The sequence below is a fragment of the Oryx dammah genome, unplaced genomic scaffold (genome assembly GCF_014754425.2).
Source record: "Oryx dammah isolate SB20612 unplaced genomic scaffold, SCBI_Odam_1.1 HiC_scaffold_12, whole genome shotgun sequence".
NCBI lineage: Eukaryota > Metazoa > Chordata > Mammalia > Artiodactyla > Bovidae > Oryx > Oryx dammah.
Window position 1 is genome coordinate 43,733,936 of NW_024070196.1, and position 18,559 is coordinate 43,752,494.

The 18,559-nt window shown below is 52.7% G+C and overlaps 1 protein-coding gene across 2 annotated transcripts; it reads right to left on the reverse strand.

Annotated features, from left to right (window-relative positions):
- Positions 1 to 956: 956 nt before the first annotated feature.
- Positions 957 to 15,843, reverse strand: ANHX (anomalous homeobox). Of its 2 annotated transcripts, XM_040251515.1 has the most exons (9): positions 15,595 to 15,843; positions 13,267 to 13,394; positions 9,815 to 9,938; positions 8,854 to 9,070; positions 8,335 to 8,455; positions 6,909 to 7,201; positions 3,318 to 3,465; positions 1,314 to 1,398; positions 957 to 1,043 (listed from the first exon to the last, which is right to left on the reverse strand). In XM_040251515.1, the coding sequence occupies exons 1-9, from the start codon at positions 15,841 to 15,843 to the stop codon at positions 957 to 959; spliced, it is 1,452 nt and encodes a 483-aa protein (XP_040107449.1). The 2 variants fall into 2 exon arrangements, with proteins under 2 accessions (XP_040107449.1, XP_040107450.1); XM_040251516.1 differs by lacking the exon at positions 6,909 to 7,201 and having other exon boundaries at positions 3,318 to 3,446.
- Between the last annotated feature and the right edge of the window lie 2,716 nt (positions 15,844 to 18,559).

Here is an 18,559-nt window from a genome sequence, read left to right on the forward strand (position 1 = left end):
CAAGGGCACAAACCTGACTCTATTACCCACGATATTACCTCTGTCAACCAACATGATGGGAAGGCAAGGGTGGGTCAAGGGCCTGTTCCTGGAGGTGACAGTCCTAGTTGTCAAAGTTCCCATTCAAGCGTGTCACAGGAGGACCAGGAGCTGCAGCCAGCCCAGCCCTGGGGCCTGTGCTTCCCTGCCCACTGCTTCCATCTCAAGGGCAATTTCTCATTCCCGGGGCATAACACCAGGTGAGAGGCAGAGGGCAGAGATGCCCATGTGACACTGCTGATAAAACAGAGCCATTGGAAAGGATCTGAATGTCCATCCCCAGGGTCCTGATGCATGGATTAGTGCCCTCACACTGTGAAATGTGGTCCCGGCCTGAGAGAGGCAGGTGTACAGGACAGCTAAGTGAATGAAGGGCAGGGAGTCAGAACATTAAACTTTTAATTGAACAGAACATTTGCTGGGCAAACACACTGAATCACAACCCTGGGCAAGGCACCACCCCCCCAGCCTGGCAGGCTCTCCCCCAGTGCACGTGCCTCTGTGCAAACCCCAGACTCAGAAATGCCAGAGGTTGCCTACACCTCACTCACCACATCTACTGGGAGGAGAACTCTGGCCTTGTCACAGGACAGGTGGGAGGCCCAAAGGGCAACATCCCCTCTCTGAGAAAGGCCTTCACTGCCCGGAACCCACCCTGGAACCTGACTGCAATCTGCTTCCGCCTGCATAGAACAGACCCACCTTTGACTTCTGACTTCAGGAATGTTTCTCAGATGCTTCTTCCAATACAGAAAGTTGACAACCAAACTATTCAAACAGGGCATGGGGAGCTCAGCAGAACCCCCAGAAAACTCTGGGGACCTCCTTCTTCAGTAGGGATAAAGCTCTGTTTACTTGAGTTGCTGGATGTCCACAGCTGCTCCCCTGGAGCACTGGCCAGGCTCCCAAGGGGCAGCTCAGCCCAGGCTACCCGCTGAAAGCTCCAGGAGCATCCTGGCTCCCCAGAAGGCGTCGCTGGAGGTCTGCCCATCAGACCACTGCACCTGGGAAGCCAACACAGTGTCACACACGGAGATGCCCTCTGCCAGTTCTGCCCTCCCACTTGGCACTCCCGACCCTGGGACTCACCCCTCTGGACTCAGTAGGAAACCCTGCCCCAGGACCCTTGCCTCCCAGCTCCCCTTCCCTTTAAGTCTGGCCTCCAGACATCCCTGGCTCATGTTCAGCTCTGCCCATTTCAGTCACTCTGAAGACCCAAGCTGGGGACCCAGGAGTTAGGAAGGAAGCTCACAGTGCTTGTAGGAGGGTCTCACCTGGCTGGAGGGAGGGGGCTGGCCCAGCTCCACGGCAGACACGGGACCAGGGAAGTCTGGTGGGGCCGGAGTCGGGTCTGAGGGACTGGAAAAGGGACGGTGTCAGGACAGGCCCTCTGCCAGGCCCTATTTGAGGGTAACGCTGTCCCCCGCGAGCCCCATACTCGGAGAGCTTTCTACCTGTCTTAAGCCCTTCCAGGTGACAGGCTCTCTGGGAACAGCCTCCTCCTGCAAGGCACTCAGGTGTGCAGGATGCTGGAGGGGCCTCAGGACACCTCAAGCAGGTGGCTCAGGTAGTCAGGGAGCAAGCACATCAGGGCAAGCTCACAGAAGAGGGGGTGGTGGGCAGAAATGTAAAGGAAGAGAAGGTCACAAAGAGACAGGCCTGAGGCATGAAGAGGTCAAAAGGTCCTTAGAACCAAATCAAGGAGAGCAGCAGGGGGAGCAGGGCAGGAGATAGGTGCAGCCACTCAGGACAACAGTCATGCAGGTCCTTGAAGTCAAATCACATCTACCCTGTGACCTAGTCATCCCACTGCTGGGTGTATACACCCCAGAGACATGAAGGCAAACGTGCAGGCCACCATGTGTGCAGCAAGGCACACACCAAACCCAAACCAGGAGCTCCCAAATGCCTCTAGCACGTGATGTCAATCCATACCAAGACTAGGACTCAGCAAGAAACAGGAAGGGGTGCTGATACACACAGGAGGAGGGATGCTGATACACAGAGGAGGAGGGGTGATAATACACACAGGAGGAGGGGTGTTGATACACGCAAGAGGAGGGGTGCTGATACACACAGGAGGAAGGGTGTTGATATACACAGGAGGAAGGGGTGATGATACACATAGGAGAAAGGGTGTTAATACACACAGGAGGAGGGGTGTTGGTACACATAGGAGAAAGGGGAGCTGATACACACAAAAGAAAGGGTGTTGATATACACATGAGGTGGGGTGTTGATACACACAGCAGTAGGGACAAGTCTCAAGCAGTCAGGCTGAGTGAAGGAGGCCATATAATTAAAAAAAGGGCAGATGCTGTATGATTTCACTCATATGAAATTCTTAGAAAATGCAGCTAAAGAAAGCAGATCCTTGGTCCTAGGGAGGTGGGGGTGAGAGGTGGAGGCAGATGGAAACAGCTCTGTGGCCCATGACCTAAAGAATAGTTATGGTTTGTGATGAATACATAAGTCACATTCAGAAAACTGTCATTTGTACCATCTAAACATGTTGGTTTACTTTACGCCCCAGTGAAGCTGTTTTTAAATAAGGAATCAAGGTTATCAGATCAGAACAAAGATGAGCTGGAGCACTGGAGTCCAAGAGTGAGAAAACCAGTGGAGAGTCCAAGCAGCCCCGAGGGGTCCCTGTGGCTGCTCCACTCCATACGGCTTCTGCTCACAAACCCACATCATCTGGCTGTTTACACAAGCAGAGCCTGTTTCCTCAGGAGGCTGCTCCCCTCCTCTTGCACGTCCCCCAGTAATTCTGCCCCCACTGGGCACCTGATCTTCAGCTCCTAGATTTGGGAGACCCCAAACCCTGGGGACCCCGTCCTGTGACCCTCTATCACTCTCCTCCCGTGAAATGTGAACCACTGCCACGCCCCCATGCCACAGTCTGCAGCACATCCCCTATTCACAGCCCTCTAAAGCGCCTTTAAAATTATAATTTGGAATATAAAAGCAGCTCTTGATGCTGTCCAGAAACTGAAACAATCTTTGGGAAAAAGAAAATGCCTGAAAGAGGCTGCTAGAGCCCAGGGAGACCTCTGGGGAAGCACCATCCACATGCCTGTATCTGCTCCTGTGCTTCCAAGTGTTCTTTTGTCTGTGGGGAAAACTATGATCATGTAGGATGGGGGAACTGTTGAGGTTTCCATAAATCCATAAGGAAAAGACTTCATCTGCCCCGTGGCAGACGGTGAGTCTCCCGACCAGGCACCACTGCATGGCCCGTAGGAAGTGTCACCTGAGGCCGGTGGCTCTGCACTTACCTCTGGGTGAGGATGAAATTGGGAGCCTGTGCCAGGGGCTGGGTCACCCGGAGGTTGCCCTCCTGTTGTTCTGCTTGGCTACCGCAGGAACCCGGATCCTCCTCCAGGTGTGTGCCCTGGGGGTTGATGCTGGGAGGGTCAGCGAATCCTGCAGGGGAGGAAACCCCACAACTCAGAGCTGGGAGCCGGAAGCACAGTCCATGTGCAGCCCAACACAGAGGTCCGCAGAGAGGCAGCGTCCAGTCTGCCAGTCCCCGGTCTCAGCTCCGCGTTGAGGAAAGAGAAGCCACTTCTGTCCATCTCAGTGGCTTTTTCAGGCTTCCAGAGACCAAAACAATGTCAAATTTCACTGGCTTCAAGTTTCTGTCATTCTAGACCTCACACCAGCCCAACAAAGACTCAGTATCCAAATCTGCCCACATTCACCGCTGCCGCGGGAGGACAGACTCCTCTCTGCCTCCCTGCTTCACCACAGGCTGAGCCCAGCCACCCGCCGCTTCCCTCCCCTTTTTCCTTGGGTTTCACCTTGACTTCATGGCAGTGTGAGGTGTTACGCCCTTGCCCCACCCTTTCTCTTTACTTAAAATGTTGTAGAAAATCTCTCAGGGTGCCTTTCACTCTAAAAAGGAAAACTACATGGACTCGATCAGTTCCAGGTTGACATTTAGGAGCAAAGTAAGCTAAGAAGGAAGGTCCATTTGCGTCCTAAGTCCATCTGGCCAATAAAACTAGCAAGCGTCCTGATCTCAGACCCCAAACAATGGTCCTCCCTCCTGTCTGCCAGAGCAACCATCTCATCTGTCAGCTGCTCAGACCGGCCAAACTGTTTGCTGTCTGACTGCCTCCACCTCCATTGTATCTTCTTTCCACAGAACTTCAAAGATACTCTGAGGTCTATGAAATATGGGTAAGTGCAAATTTGAACATTTCAATTCACACAGAATAGATCAATGGGTTCTAGCTTCTTCCTCTAAGAGTAAGGGAAATAAAAAGCCCCGAGCCTAGAACAAAGGGAGTGTCCTGGGAAGGGCAATTAGCAGGTGGGAGGTGTCCGTGTTTGGCAGATGCAGGGCACACGTCCAATGCCATGGTGGTGGGTGGGGTGTCTGAAGGGAAGCCAGGGCGTAAGTAGGGGTCAAGGATCCTGAGGAGTTTGCAGAGAGGGAAGGAAAATGAGGTGCTAGGTGGTCAGCAGGGAGCTCACCAATTCCCAGAGAACATCACCCCTCGCATATGCTCGACATGGTGTGAAGACCAGCTCCCCTCTTCCCAGTATGAGGCTGGCCATTGCCTGTCCTGACTCCAGCCTTGTTAGTACACATGGACAGGAAAGGATCTCTGAAATCAAAGACCAATCTGTTCAGAAGGAAAAACTGCCTCAGAAAAGTAAGTCTCCAGGCTCTTCCATTTTCAGGCCCTACCTCTTCCTGTTTCCAAGGAAGGACCTGAATCCACCATCCTAACATTTCCTCCTTCAGGCAACAAAGCATATTTACTGAAACTTGTAAGCAGGATACTCAGAGAGGTATAGATATTGCATCTATAAAAAGTAACACAATCTATGAAGAAAGGAAAATCAGAATGAAGAAAACAGAGCTTGGCGTTCTCTTAAGATACATAATGGTCATAATATCAGAAGATAAGACTTCCCTGGTCTGGTGATTAAGAATCCGCCTGCCAATGCAGGAGATATGGGTTTGATTCCTGGTCCAGGAATTTTCCACATGCCAACTAAACCCCTGAGTCACAACTACTGAATCCCACGTGCGCCTATGGCCTGTGCTCTGCAACAAGAGAAGCCACTGCAATGAGAAGCCTATACACTGCAACTAGAGAGTAGCCCCTGCTCACTGCAGCAAGAGAAAGCCTGCACACAGCAACCAAGACCCAGTGCAGCAAAAATAAGTAAATAAATTTTTTTAAAGAAAATCAGAAGATAGAGTTTAAGACAAAAGCATATACAATAAAAAGCAACTTTTTTAAAGGTAAGCATTTTGGGAGATTGGCTCAGGATTTCCAACATCCAAATAACATTTGTGCTGTAAAGAGAGAACTGGAAGGAGGAAATTATCAGGAAACTATCAAAGAATATTACAGAAAGTGCCGGGAGCTTAAAGAAGACCTTGTTCTCTCTTTAAATTGAAAAGCTTAACAACAAAGTGATTTTAAAAGATTCACACCTAGAACCATCACTGTGAAATTTCAGAACACCAAGACTTAAAAAATAAAAAGCTTCAAGAAAGTAAAAATACATAAAACATGTAAAAATCAGAATGACATCTGACTTAAAATGACAATACTGGATGCTGTAATGATATGTTGCTTTCAAATTTCTAAGAAAAAAAGTGTTTTAAACTCAGAATTCTGGCCCTGACAAATTGTTAATCAAGCATGAGGGAAAATTAAAGACAACTTCAGAAGATGCAAGGAATCAGAAAATTTACCTGTAGTCACCCTTTCTTGTAAAGTTAAAGACATTCTCTAATATAACAATAGTCAAGAAAGAAAGAATATGACTTGCAATTAAGGAAACACTGAAGTGGAATTTCCCTGGCGGTCCAATGGTTAAGAGTTCACCTTCCAACACAGGGGACGTGGGTTTGATCCCTGGTGGGGGAACTAAGATTCAACACTGAAGCAAACCCAGGCGCTCTCAAGATAATGGCTTCATCTCAGGCCTAGGGAGACTGCACTTGGCTGGGGACAGGGAGAAGGAGGTTCCCAGCAACAAGTCTTCAGAGATGATGCTTGAAATATTGGGAGAAGCTAAGGACGTGACAAAAGCAGACAATGTAAGAAAAAAGAAAGCCAACGAGAAACTATAGTAAGACACACGTATATATAACCGCAGAAGAGGACTTCCCAAGTGGCGCTAGTGGTAAAGACTGCCGATGCAGGTAGACATAAGAGATGTGTTTGACCCCTGGGTCAGGAAGATCCCCTGGAGGAGGGCACAGCAACCCACTCCAGTATTGCCTGGGAAATTTCAAGGACGGGGGAGCCTGGCGGGCTACAGTCCATAGGGTCACAAAGAATCAGACACGACTGAAGCGACTTAGCATGCATGCATAACCACAGAAGACTAAGAAATTTAGGTGACAGGCTGAATTCAGTGCCAATATCTTCCTTATGGAGGTCACAAGATGCTGTCATGGTTGGTGCACAAAATATATACCTGAATACATTTTCGTTAAGGGTACGTATAGCTACAGTTACAACTAAGAAAGAAACCAGGACAAGAGGGTAGAAGTCCGAGCAGCTCAGCCTTCCTCTGTGCTGGCAGATGTGGACAAGCTAGTCACGGGGACTGGATCAGGGCTGGCAGCCATTCCATTTCATGTCAACTCTTTCCTCACTATCCTATTTTTTTAGTCATGTGCACATTTTATTTTGAAAACAAAAATAAATGAAAAAAACATCCAGCTATTCGTGGGAAAAGACTGTTCCAACTGCACTGGTTTGTGGGTCTAATGAACTACATGGGATTCAAGCAGAAAGTCCTTGCCCCTCAAAATCCTGCCCCTTCAAATGAGATACAAGTTGTCAAAGCATCTGATGGAGAAACACTTGGTCTGTCTAGAGTGGACCCACCTGTGGGGCTGGGCTCCCTGAGGGCGGCAAAAGACACAGCCAGAGCAGCGTCTGTAGGGCGCATGGTGAGGTCCAGCCCATGACTGTGGATCAGCTGCCCAGTCTGGAAGGAAACTTCCTTGGAGGATGCCAGCGCGAGAGACATCAGCCACGACTCAGGGGCAGCCAGAGAGGGGTCCAGCATATCGTTGGCAGCAGCCAGAGGACAGAGACCAGGGCCAGAGCAGACAGGGGGCAGAGTGGCAGGATCATGGTTAGGTCCCTCCTGGTGTATCTCACCACCCTGCAGAGACCTGGGGGACACAGGGAACACCACCCCTTGGTGGGCAGAGGCTCCCTCAGACTGGGATAGGGGGGCCTGGGAGGACATTCCAGCTCAGCCTGGGAATCTGGGCTCGGGTGGCTGTGGGGCCCACCACATTCCCAGTCATGCTGCCTTCACCATCCTCCCTGGGGCTGCAAGAGTAAAAAATATTACTGCTAGAAACCTAAGATACATTAGCAGTTTATTTACAAGTGCTTTCAATGAAGCATTGTTCTGCAATACTGAAAGCTGAAAATGATTAGGAACAACCTAACAGTCGAGTGACTATATGAAGGTAGATCTTAAAGGACTATTACACAGAAGTTACTAATTCAAAAAATTAATATTCCACAAATGCTCACTATATCTCAGATGGCGCTCCTGGGCTTTTGTTAACAACTCCCCACGTCTATAATTTGTGTGATGACCTGCATGGCAGGGCTTATCACTGTCCCCATTTCACAGATGAGAAAAATGAGGCACCAAGAGGTCATGGGAACTTGCCTAAGGCCACATGGCTGGGTAGCGCTGGCCTGAATGTCAGGTGTCAGCCCAGGTTATGTCATGAGGGTAACAGGGTAACACAAGGGTAACAGGGAAACGTTGGCACAGCTTGCTGGCTTATACAGCATGAACATGACCCCTTGCTCAGACTCAGTCCCCCTGCTGGCCAGCACTCTTCTCACAGCAGTCTGTGATCGTCACAGGAGCTGCAAGGTAAGGTGAGACACTGCCTGGGCTGTGGGAAGAACTTATTTAACTTAGTAGTTACTGACTTAGAGATATACCAACCACACCAAATGCTAGAGACAAACAAACCACGAGGAAGGCCATTTGCCTTTAGGAGATAGGTCTGAGTGTTTTTCTAAGTCTGTTTCCCCATTCTCCAAAATCTACATGAAGTCAGGCTGTGAGTCAGGCTCTAGGAAGCAAGTGTGCTGTACATGATGTGGGTTCCTTGTCAGTGGCTCCCCCTCCTACCTGGGGTCACAGCTCTCTCTGCCCTCAGCCATCACAGACCTGGTCCCAGGGTCTGGCTGGAGTTCCTATGCCCACTCCATTCCTGGTCTCTCACTGAGAGTGGGAAACTGAACTGCCCTGGCCTATGTGCGGTGGCAGTACCTGGGAGCCAGTGACTTGGGCATAGTCTCGTCTCCAGAGAAGTCTCGGGTCAGAGGCAGCGGCTCCCACGGCCCTTGGGTGGTCTCCAGGGTCTGTAGAGGCCCGCTTTTCTCAGGTCCTGCTAAAACCGATCAGACAGGAAGGGAGGCTGGGAGATGTTTGGAGTCCCAGCCTCCTTCCCAGCAGATTGAGAGCAGTCATGCTGGCTGCCTGCTGCTCTTTGACCCTTGATCTGTCTTTGGTCTGAACTGAAAATTATGAACACAGGTTCACAATTATGAACCCAGGCCACCCCAATTCTGGTGCTTGGCTCAACTCCCCGACTCCTGGGCCTGACCTCACAGTAATCTCTCAATGCAAAATGCTGCTGCAGTCCACCTGGACCACCCTGAGCCCAACCTGACCCTTAGCGTCAGTGATCTCACTTCCCACAGGGTGAGGTGCTGAACGTGCAGACTGGGGCTGGAGGAAGGGGCCTGGCTGGTCCTGGATACAGGTTTTGTCAGAGGGGCCACTCACTTGACCACTGAGGCCTGTCCACAAGCCCAGAGCCAAGGTGGGGGTGGTCTGTTGGCTGCGGGGGGAGGCGCCGACTAGCCTCCCCCGACGTGAGGTCTTCTGCTGAGTCTGGGGCTGGCGCCGCACGCTGCATCAAGGCCCTCTGGCGTCGCCGGTAATTGGCAAACCAGTTGTAGACTTGCTCCGTGGTCAGGTTCGTCTCAGAGGCCAGGTTCTCCTGCCCCAAAACATCCCGCCACTACCCCAGCCCACTCCCAAGCCAAGAGGCCGGGGCACAAAGCGGGCAAGCCACCACCCAGCCAACAGTCACTCACAGCCAGGAGGGCTCCGAGCAGCTGGCAAACCAGATCCTCCCGAGGTGCCACCCGACTACTGACCCTCCACCCACCCGTGCCAGAGCATATCGGCCATGACCAACCCTGCAACCAGGCACATCTCAGATGTGAACTGGCACCACCGGCCACAGCGCCCTGCTCTGGTGGACGCGGGGAGGAGAGAGCAAGCCAGCTTTCTGAGCAGCAGGATCTGAGGGAGCAGACTCTTGCCCCCTCCACCTGCTTCTGGAGGGTGCCCCCCTCCACCCCTCCTGCTGGAGCCCCGGCCTCAGCAAGTGCTCAGTGTCTCCTGAAGTCACACCGGCTGACGGGGTATTAAGATGCCTGTGACAAAACTCCCTCTCCAACCTATGCAGGGTAGACATGCAGGGGCTGCCAGCCAAAGGGTGCCATCCCTACAGGAGTTCAGGGTGGTCAGAGCCCACCATCGCCCTGGCAGATAGGCCACTAGGGAGGGTGTGGATCTACCCCCTAAGGTGGTGATATCACTTAAGGGTGGCAGACCCCCAAGGGTGTTAGTCCCCCACCTAACAGCGGGGGTGAACAAACCAAGGGTGGGCCTCCCCTAAGGACAGGGAGTGTTGGCGAAGGGGAGGGTGCCTGGCCATGCTCATATCTGCTCTTACCCGCTCGGCCTTGCTGGGGTTGATGCTCACGCCCGAGGCAAAGTCCTCCAGCTTCTGGCGAACTTCTCTGGGGAAGTTCCGGCTCTTGAGGCCATTAGGGCAGAGGGAGGCAGGTGGTGGATTCCTAGAGGACGACACTGAGGAGGTGGTAACAGACCCCTCCTCCTCTGGATGCACCTGTTGTGCCCCCCTGGACTCTTCTCCTTTCACCAGCCACCCTCCTCCCCACCGTGTGCTGCAGGCCCTGGATCCAAGCCCTGAGCAGGGAGGGGCCTGGTGGTGCCTGGGCCCACACTCCACACTCTCATCAGGGTTCCCAGCACCCCTCACTGACCAGTGGCCCTGACTGCTGAAGCTGGATGATGAAGATATTGAGGTGGGTTATGCTATCTGCTTTACTGACTGTATAATGGAATTTTTTGCAAAAGAAAAAATGACAGGGGGCTTCCCTGGTGGCTCAGTGGTAAAGAATCTGGCTGCCAATTTAGGAGACGGATTTGATCCCTGGTCTGGGAAGAACGCACATGCCAAGGAGCAACCTTGCTCACGTACCACAACTACTGAGCCTGTGCTCTAGAGGCTAGGAGCCACAACTACTGACACCCAAGCACCCTGAAGTCCGTGCTCTGCAACAAGATAAGCCAGAATGAGAAGCCTGCAGAACACAACCAGAGAGGAGCCCCCAATCACTACAACTAAGGATTCCCTGATGGTTCAGTTGGTAAGGAATCCGCCTGCAATGCAGGAGACCCTGGTTCAATTCCTGGGTAGGGAAGTTCCCCTGGAGGAGGGGTAGGCTACCCACTCCAGTATTCACAGGCTTCCCTCATGGCTCAGCTGGTAAAGAATCCACCTGCAATGCGGGAGACCTGGGTTAGATCCCTGGGTTTGGAAGATCCCCCAGAGAAGGGAATGGCTACCCGTTGCAGTATTCTGGCCTGGAGAACTCCATGGACTGTGAAGCCCGTGGGGTCACAAAGAGTTGGGGACGACTGAGCAACTTTCACTGCAACTAAAGAAATGCCCGCACAGCAACGAAGACCCAGCAGAGGCAAAAATATATAATTTTCTTTAAATGACATGTAAGTGAACAACACCGGTTTTCTACAAGATTTGATATCCAAATACCAACTGAAAAATCCCCATGAAAGTTGAGAACACACCCTATACATCCCAGTGAAGCTCAGTTTTCCACTTCTCACATCTTCCCCCAGCCTGTCCTGCCCGTCCCAGTGAGAGAACACCACATCCCGGCCAACCAGGCCACGAGCCTGGGTTTATTACCTTACCTTCCCCAATACATTCAGCCTATCAGCAAATCCTCCTGAGTTCCTCCTGACACAACCCATTCCCCAGCCACGGCCTCTCCCAGAACCTCCAAGCACCGCCTGTCTCTGCTCCTGCACTGACCACCAGCTGTAATGTGTATCACCCCTCCTCATGCCGAGAGAGTGCCGTCCCTGTGCTCAGGCCTCGCTCAGGTTCTGTGGCCCTGTGCTGCAGTCCCCACCACAACAAAGGACCACTGAGCCACAGCCCTCTACCGAGCTTGTCCTGTCTGGCATTCCTTGCTCTGAATTAGGGGATCTGCTTTGTTCCCCGGTCTCCGGTCCGTCATCTACATGCAAGTGCAGCTCCAGGAGAGCCCCAGGGGCCTCTTCACAAACACGGCACACTGCTCCCCAAGTCACTTTGCTGAACCACCCTCAGGCAGGCCCTAAAAACCTATAGGGAGGGGACTGACTGCAACCCTTGACAGCCTCAAGGCTGATTAACTTCTGGGCTTTGAGGACGTATTTGGTGGGCACTGTGAGAAAAATTCTGTCTGATCCAAAAGGAATCCATCCATCTCTTCCTCCATCAACCAGGCCCTTGGCTCAGCAACGCCTGTCACTTGGGCTTTCAGGAGCTCAGAGCGAGACCTGCAGCCCCTTCTGGCCGGTGAACACCCAAATAAGGAACTAAGGCTCTGCAGCCTCAACGTCTAAGCTGGAATCCTACCTTTGCGTCTCTCTAGTGTGTAACCACGTGAGTCACTAATTTGTCTGTGTCTCGGTGTCCTCATTCATGAATGGTGATAATGGTGATGGTTATAACTGGTAGTAGTAATGTTTACTTAGTCCTGATTATGGTCATGGTGGTGATTGTTAATCAACATCTGTTCAGCAGCTATCATGTGCCAGACTGTCTTCTAACCAGGGGTCCCCATCTGATGATCTCTGGGATCTAATTTAGTCTGATGATCTGAGGTAAAGCTGATGTAAAGTGCACAATAGAATCAGAAGTAAATAGAAGTAAATAAAAGTAAAGTGCACAATAGCTGTAATATACTTGAATCATCCCGAAACCATCACCCTTGCCCCTGCACATGCACTGGTCCATGGAAAAACTGTCTTCCACAAAACCCGCCGCTTGTGCCAAAAAGATTGGGACCACTGTTCTAAGCACTACATACATCTCACATGGTGCTTATAGCACCCTCATCTCTGCTGCTGCTGCTAAGTCACTTCAGTCGTGTCCGACTCTGTGCACCCCCATAGACGGCAGCCTAACAGCCTCCCCCGTCCCTGGGATTCTCCAGGCAAGAACACTGGAGTGGGTTGCCATCTCCTTCTCCAATGCATGAAAGTGAAAAGTGCAAGAAGCCTGTCAGTCGTGTCTGACTCTTACCGACCCCATGGACTGCAGCCTACCAGGCTCCTCCATCCATGGGATTTTCCAGGCAAGAGTACTGGAGTGGGGTGCCATCGCCTTCTCCAACTTATCTGTCTTCAAAAGGTCCTGCAGGCCTGAGGCAGAGAAGGCGATGGCATCCCACTCCAGTACTCTTGCCTGGAAAGTCCCATGGATGGAGGAGCCTGGTAGGCTGCAGTCTGTGGGGTCGCAAAGAGTCGGACACGACTGAGCGACTTCCCTTTCACTTTTCACTTTCATGCATTGGAGAAGGAAATGGCAGCCCACTCCAGTGTTCTTGCCTGGAGAATCCCAAGGACAGGGGAGCCTGGTGGGCTGCCATCTATGGGGTCACACAGAGTCGGACACGACTGAAGTGACTTAGCAGCAGCAGCAGCCCTGAGGAGCTGTGCTGAAATCTCAGCCATGCCACTGGCAGAGCCTGACCATGGGGACTAGCTGACATGAGGGCCATCCCTCCTCCCACAGGAGGAAAGTGAGGTCAGGGTGCCAACCTGCTGACTCCCTCCCTGCAAGGTCCTCACTGACAGGCAGCAGCTCCTGGTCTGGGTCTTGGGAACGGCTCTCTGTCCTGCCCTATGGGCAGAGGTGGGACAGTGTTCCCACAGCCGAGCAGGCGAAGAGGTGGCTCAGTGTTGGGCACTGACATCACTGTTTCATCTCACCTTCCTCCTTCTACTTCACCTCAGCCCTTCTATGGTTCTGGAAGGCAAATCCCTCATGAGCCCCTTGGAATAAGCGCCAAGACCAGCGCATACCTCTTCCTGCACCGGAACTTCTGCACCGGCGTCAGCGTGGACACACCGAGCCTCTTCATGGTCAGACGGTAGTGGATGTCATTCCAGAGCTGCACCAGCTTGGGGCTGCCGCCTGGCACCTGACACCCCTGCGGACAAGAGTCTTCTGAGATCCGCACCCTCCCCTGCCCCGGAGCCCCGTCGTCCACTTGCCTGAGCCCTAAGACCAGCCACTCACTGGCGCCCAATGGTGAGGGCATGAGCTCCATGGCTGGGCTCCAGTCCCCACCAGGGAGCCCCCGGGGGGGGCACAGTTCTCCTCTACCCCCTACAGGTGAGGGGCAGGCAAGGGGAAAGCCACCTCTGGGCTATGACCACATCACACAGGAGGCAGAGCTGCGCTAAGGACCATATGAAAGATCAGATTTGAATGGCCTGAGGCGTGACCCTTGCCTTGTTTGAGAGGCCTTTCCCACCAGCTGGGTGGGTCCCTGGGTCTCAGAGAGCACATTCTGAGCTGAAGGGGATGAAGGGGCCTTGGTCACACCACTAATGGCTCCCAGACCCAGTGGGACGTGGTCATGTGGCCAGACTTTTGAGATGGCCAAGGATGCGGAGGGCAGGCCTCGCCTGACACAGCCCCTGAGCTTTAACCCCAGTGTTCTCAGGGCCTTGTTGGTGAGGGAGGTGCTGAGAATCGTTTAGCTTTCTCTCCACAGCAACAAAAAGCCCATTTTGCTGGGTCGAAGCCTGCAGTCTCCTCCCAGGATAAAGCAGCAGACCCAGGGCACAACCTATGGGCAGAGAAACCACCTGGGACCTTCCCACCTGCATGAGTGGCCCTGGGCAGGAAACGCCCTTTTCTGAGGTGGTGGCCCCATGGCTTCTCTCAGGTCTCAGAACACATCACTTTCTCAGAGGCATTTCTAGACAATCCCGAGTGAGTTATAGTCCCTCTCCTGGGAGTTTTGCATCACATTTCATCCTTGACTGCCTACACAGCAGCTATGACAACTCTGTGTGTTCATCCATTTCGTCTGACATCGCTGGAAATCTGAGTTCTCTTATGTTTCAGGTGTTGGGGATCCTTTAATGAGCAGAATTGATGCGCCCCCTGCTCCTGGGGCCTGCAGTGCAGGAGGGGAGGCAGACAAAACACAGGTTGAAAAATAAACAGATTTCTACTTATGAGCCGAGGAAGGAGCCATAGAGGGGGCTGAGAGCTCCTTTATACCCTTGACAATAAAGGAGGCACTAGCTGTACAGGGTGACATTTAAAGCAGAGACCAGACACGTAGGAAAGCTCCAGCCACACAGAACGGGGCTCCAGCCTCTGGCAGAGGAAATGACACCTGCAAAATTCAAAAGAAGAGGATCTCAGGAGTTCCAGAAACAGCAAGAAAGCCAGCATGACAAAGCGGGGGAGGAGGGGTCCAAAGGCTGGAGAGCAAGCCAGCAGTGATGGCAGGCTCTGGGGCCACCGCCTCAGCACACACCATGGTCCCATCTGCAGTTTTAAAACTCCCTCTGGCTGCTAGGTGAGGAACAGATGGAGGGAGCAAGAGAGAACATGGTGGGGTGCTGGCAGGGAAGGGAGAAAGAAAGGTGGATGCCACAGGGCTTGGGGGAGAGAGAGCAGAAATAGAAAGAACTGAAAGAACTGAGTATCTTGAAAGTAAACTCAGTATGACTTATGCATAGATGTACAGGCAACATGCCTATGGAGTGGAAAAGGGAAACACTGGCCCCCAAACCTCTTATTGAAACCTTTCGAGCCACACATAGTTTGGAATTCAGAATTTCATATGTGTTAAGAAGTGACACAGGTATACACTACAGAATTTGCACCACTCCAGTATGATCTGGGCAGGCAGCATCGTGCAACCAAACATACCAATATTTGGGTAGTAAAATGTACCACAGTAACATAAAAGAGGATGAAGACATCACTGGCTTCATGTGGACATAGCTCAGGTTTTCATGCCAAATGACTTGAGGTTCAAAGTGTCACCAGAGGACTGACAAACATCCTTGTGATTTCAGAGCTCCCGAATGCAGACCCACAGCCAGGGGACTGAGAGACTGGGTCTGTTTGCTTGTCTCACTAACTGGGATGCCAACTTTCCAAGCCAGGACCACGAAGATTCCAAAACTGGACAGTCTCATCTTCAGTTACCAGGCCAGTTAAAACTTAGTAGAGAGAGAGTGGACCATCCCAGCTTGGTTTATGGCACCGCTCCACAAGCTCCTGCTGACTCTGGGCATTTGTGTCGTGTTTAGGACAGTGGTGGCCGCTTCCCCTCTCTTCACACCCCCATCCCCCAACCCCATCTCACAGACCAGCTCTACCTCCAACAGCCGGCAAGCGGCCTGGTGCTGCTCTCGCTGGGCCAGCACGCTGGCGCACACCAGGGCCACATCCGCATTGTCCAAGAGGTACAGGCGGAACTGGCTGTCCAGCACGGCTGTGACCAAGGGCTGCACCTGGGTGGGGTCATCCTGGAGGTCCCGGCACAGCCTGCCTGCGAGGGTCACCAGCTCCGGCAAGGGCAGGCTGGAGCCCCCGTTTCCCCTCAGCAGTTGCAGGAAGCTCTGCATCGCCAGGTGGGTTGGGCCCCTCTGCAAACAAGACGACAAGTCAGGACCACAGCCTGCCCATGCTGATCAGCTGACCGCACGTCTATATTCAGCCAAGTCTGCCGGGCCTCTCCTGTCACAGGTACTTGTAATGTGGCAACAGCGAGCGAAGGCAGGGGCATCAGGGACCCGCAGAGCTTCCCACGAGTCCCCACAACAGTCCAGATCCTGGCTGTGTGTTGTGGCTGCAAGAGTCCTCCTCGCTCCTCACTCCCAGAACCTCTGTTCCCTTTGTGCCCCTTGCCCACATCACCAGCTCTCTGTTTCTCACATTTTAAAACTACAGTCTGACTGTGTGCATATACACCAAATGGAGAGAGCTTCCTTATGGCAATACTTAGTCTGGCAGCACTGCAGGAAGGACCGCTAGTCTCCACTGGGTTCTGAAAAGGACCCGGCGGAAGGAGGAACTGTAACCACCTCCCCAGCCCCACACTAGTGAGCACTTTCTCAAACATAAGGTCCAGACCTGTGTTCCAACTACCTGAGGGCTATGGCAGCCAAATTAAAGGGTGTGTACTTAGCAGATGCTACCAAACCACTTTCCACACACGCTGTGAGAATCTGAACAGACTTGCCACGCTCCCTGGCAAAGGGTCTGGCCTGTTTCCAGCTCTTGCCGCCCTGTACCACCTACAGGAACGCGCGCGAAAGGGACGCAAAACGCACTCTCGTCGCCGCTCCCGGACCTCAGCGCCTTGTCACCAGCTCCTGTCCCAGGGCCTCACCTTTCTTCCGGGCACGATGGGCAGGAGGTCCGAGCCCTCGCATCCTTCGAGGGACCCAGGTTTCCTCTGGGGCCGACTGCCCCATTCCACCCCCCACCGGGCTCCAGGAAGAGCAGGGAGGAGGCTAAGAGCCAAACCCACATGAAGAGGATCCTGGGGTTGGGGAGGTGTACCCGGAACACCAAGGGCACCCGGCTGCGCGGGGATAGATGGCTCTATCGCGCCATTCTGCCTGGACACCCTCTGCCTGGCTGTGGCCCTGCGCTGCCCCACCTCTCCAGGTGCCCTGTTCCCCGTGGGGGCCAAGAGGCCTTCCCGGGCCCCCACCCAGGACCGCGAACTCAGTCACCGTATCCAATAAACTCCCTCCTGAACGCCCTCTTCACCCACCTTCATCCAGACGCCCCCAACTCACCCCCTAGCCAGGCCCGGGTTCCCAGCTTCCAGGCTCAGCACGCAAATACCCGGAGGTGGTTCCGAGGTGCGGTTGCTACAAAGTATCGAGGCCTTGGCCAATCCCTGAGTACCTGACCCGACGACCCTGGCCTCGCCCTCTCCTCCTAAATCCAGGGGGCCTGGGGATCAGCCTGGGTGCCGGGGGTTCTAGTGGTTCTGGCAGTTCTTAGCCTAGAAGTTCTCGAGGGTCCATGGGATTGGGGGGGCGAGGGGCTGCACGGAAGCCAAGATCTTGGGAGGAGCTGGCATTGGAGGCCCCAGAGCAGCAGGGTCGAGTTGGAGGAGAAGGTGTCACGACGCCCAACCCCTGCAGCAGGAGGAAGCTGTGACCCTGGGCTGACCCCAAGCAACCCCTGAAGCTCTGCGGAGCCAAAGCCCATGGGACAGACACTCCCCTCCTCCCCCTCGTGCCCGGAGGGATCCGCACTCCAGCCTGGGTCGCGCGGGAGGGGGATTAATGAGTTGGGATCGTTGGGGAGGCCCCTGTAGAGCCCACCTCCTGTGATCCTGGGGGCCTCAGGACCCGAGTTCTCCACGCCCCTGGTCCACAGGCAGGGGAAATCACTGAACTGCCTCCATCCCTGCCCTGGCGTCTGCCCAGTACAGGTTACAGTCTTGTGAATTTTGCACAGCAAGCTGGAAGGCGCCCTAGAGATGAGACCAGGAAGACTTTATGTTGATTTTTCTTTCTTTTTCCAGTTTTAAAGTCTTTAGTGCATTTGTTATAATATTGCTTCTGTTTTAAGTTTCGGTTTTTTGGCCTCCCAAAGCAGGTGAGATCTTACCTCCCCTACCAGAGATTGGACTGCAGCCCCTGCATTAGAAGGCAAGGTCTTAACCACTGGACTGACTGACAGGGAAGTCCCACGAGGTTTTGTTTTGTTTTTTTTTTTAATTAATTTTTATTTATTGGCACAACAATTCTCTCATTGTGACGCCAGGGCTTCAGAGTGTGCTGCAGGCTCTAGAGCAGGTGGGCTGAGTAGTTGCTGAGGGCAGGCTTAGTTGCTTTGCGTCATGTGGGATATAAATTCTCCAACCAGGAATAGAACCTGTGTCCCCTGCATTGCAAACCGGATCCTTAACCATTGGACCAATAGAGAAGTCCTGTAAGTTGGTTTTTAAATGGTGGTGGAGGCACAAATTCTCTGACGCCAGAGCTTATGGGCAAGACTTTGGCAGAAAGAGAAACATTTCAGTGTTTGTTCACAATCTGGAAACAATTCAAGATCTGGTGGAAGTTTTTGGTAAATACATCAAACTTCAGAAAGAAGGTGGGCTCAGGAAGGTTAATTAGTAGTTGTGCAGAGAAAGAGTGCCTCCTGACCTCTACTAGTGATACATTGTTTCTCAAAAACTGTCTGTTACAAAACAAGGTGAGTGCTATGAGCCCATCTGAAAAGTACAGACATGAAATGATACATGCCACATTGTTAAACATTGGTTGCCACCTGGTGACAAATAATTTATCATTTTTATTTGGCTTTTAAATT

What these genes read in the sequence shown, in the direction of transcription:
- ANHX (XM_040251515.1), bottom strand. Translation starts at nt 15,843, where the DNA reads ATGCAGAGCTTCCTGCAACTGCTGAGGGGAAACGGGGGCTCCAGCCTG. An exon ending in AAGTTCCGGTGCAGGAAGAG is followed by an intron (nt 9,939 to 13,266) that starts GTATGCGCTGGT and finishes GTCGTCCTCTAG; the next exon opens with GAATCCACCACCTGCCTCCC. An exon ending in GGACAGGCCTCAGTGGTCAA is followed by an intron (nt 8,456 to 8,853) that starts GTGAGTGGCCCC and finishes GATCGGTTTTAG; the next exon opens with CAGGACCTGAGAAAAGCGGG.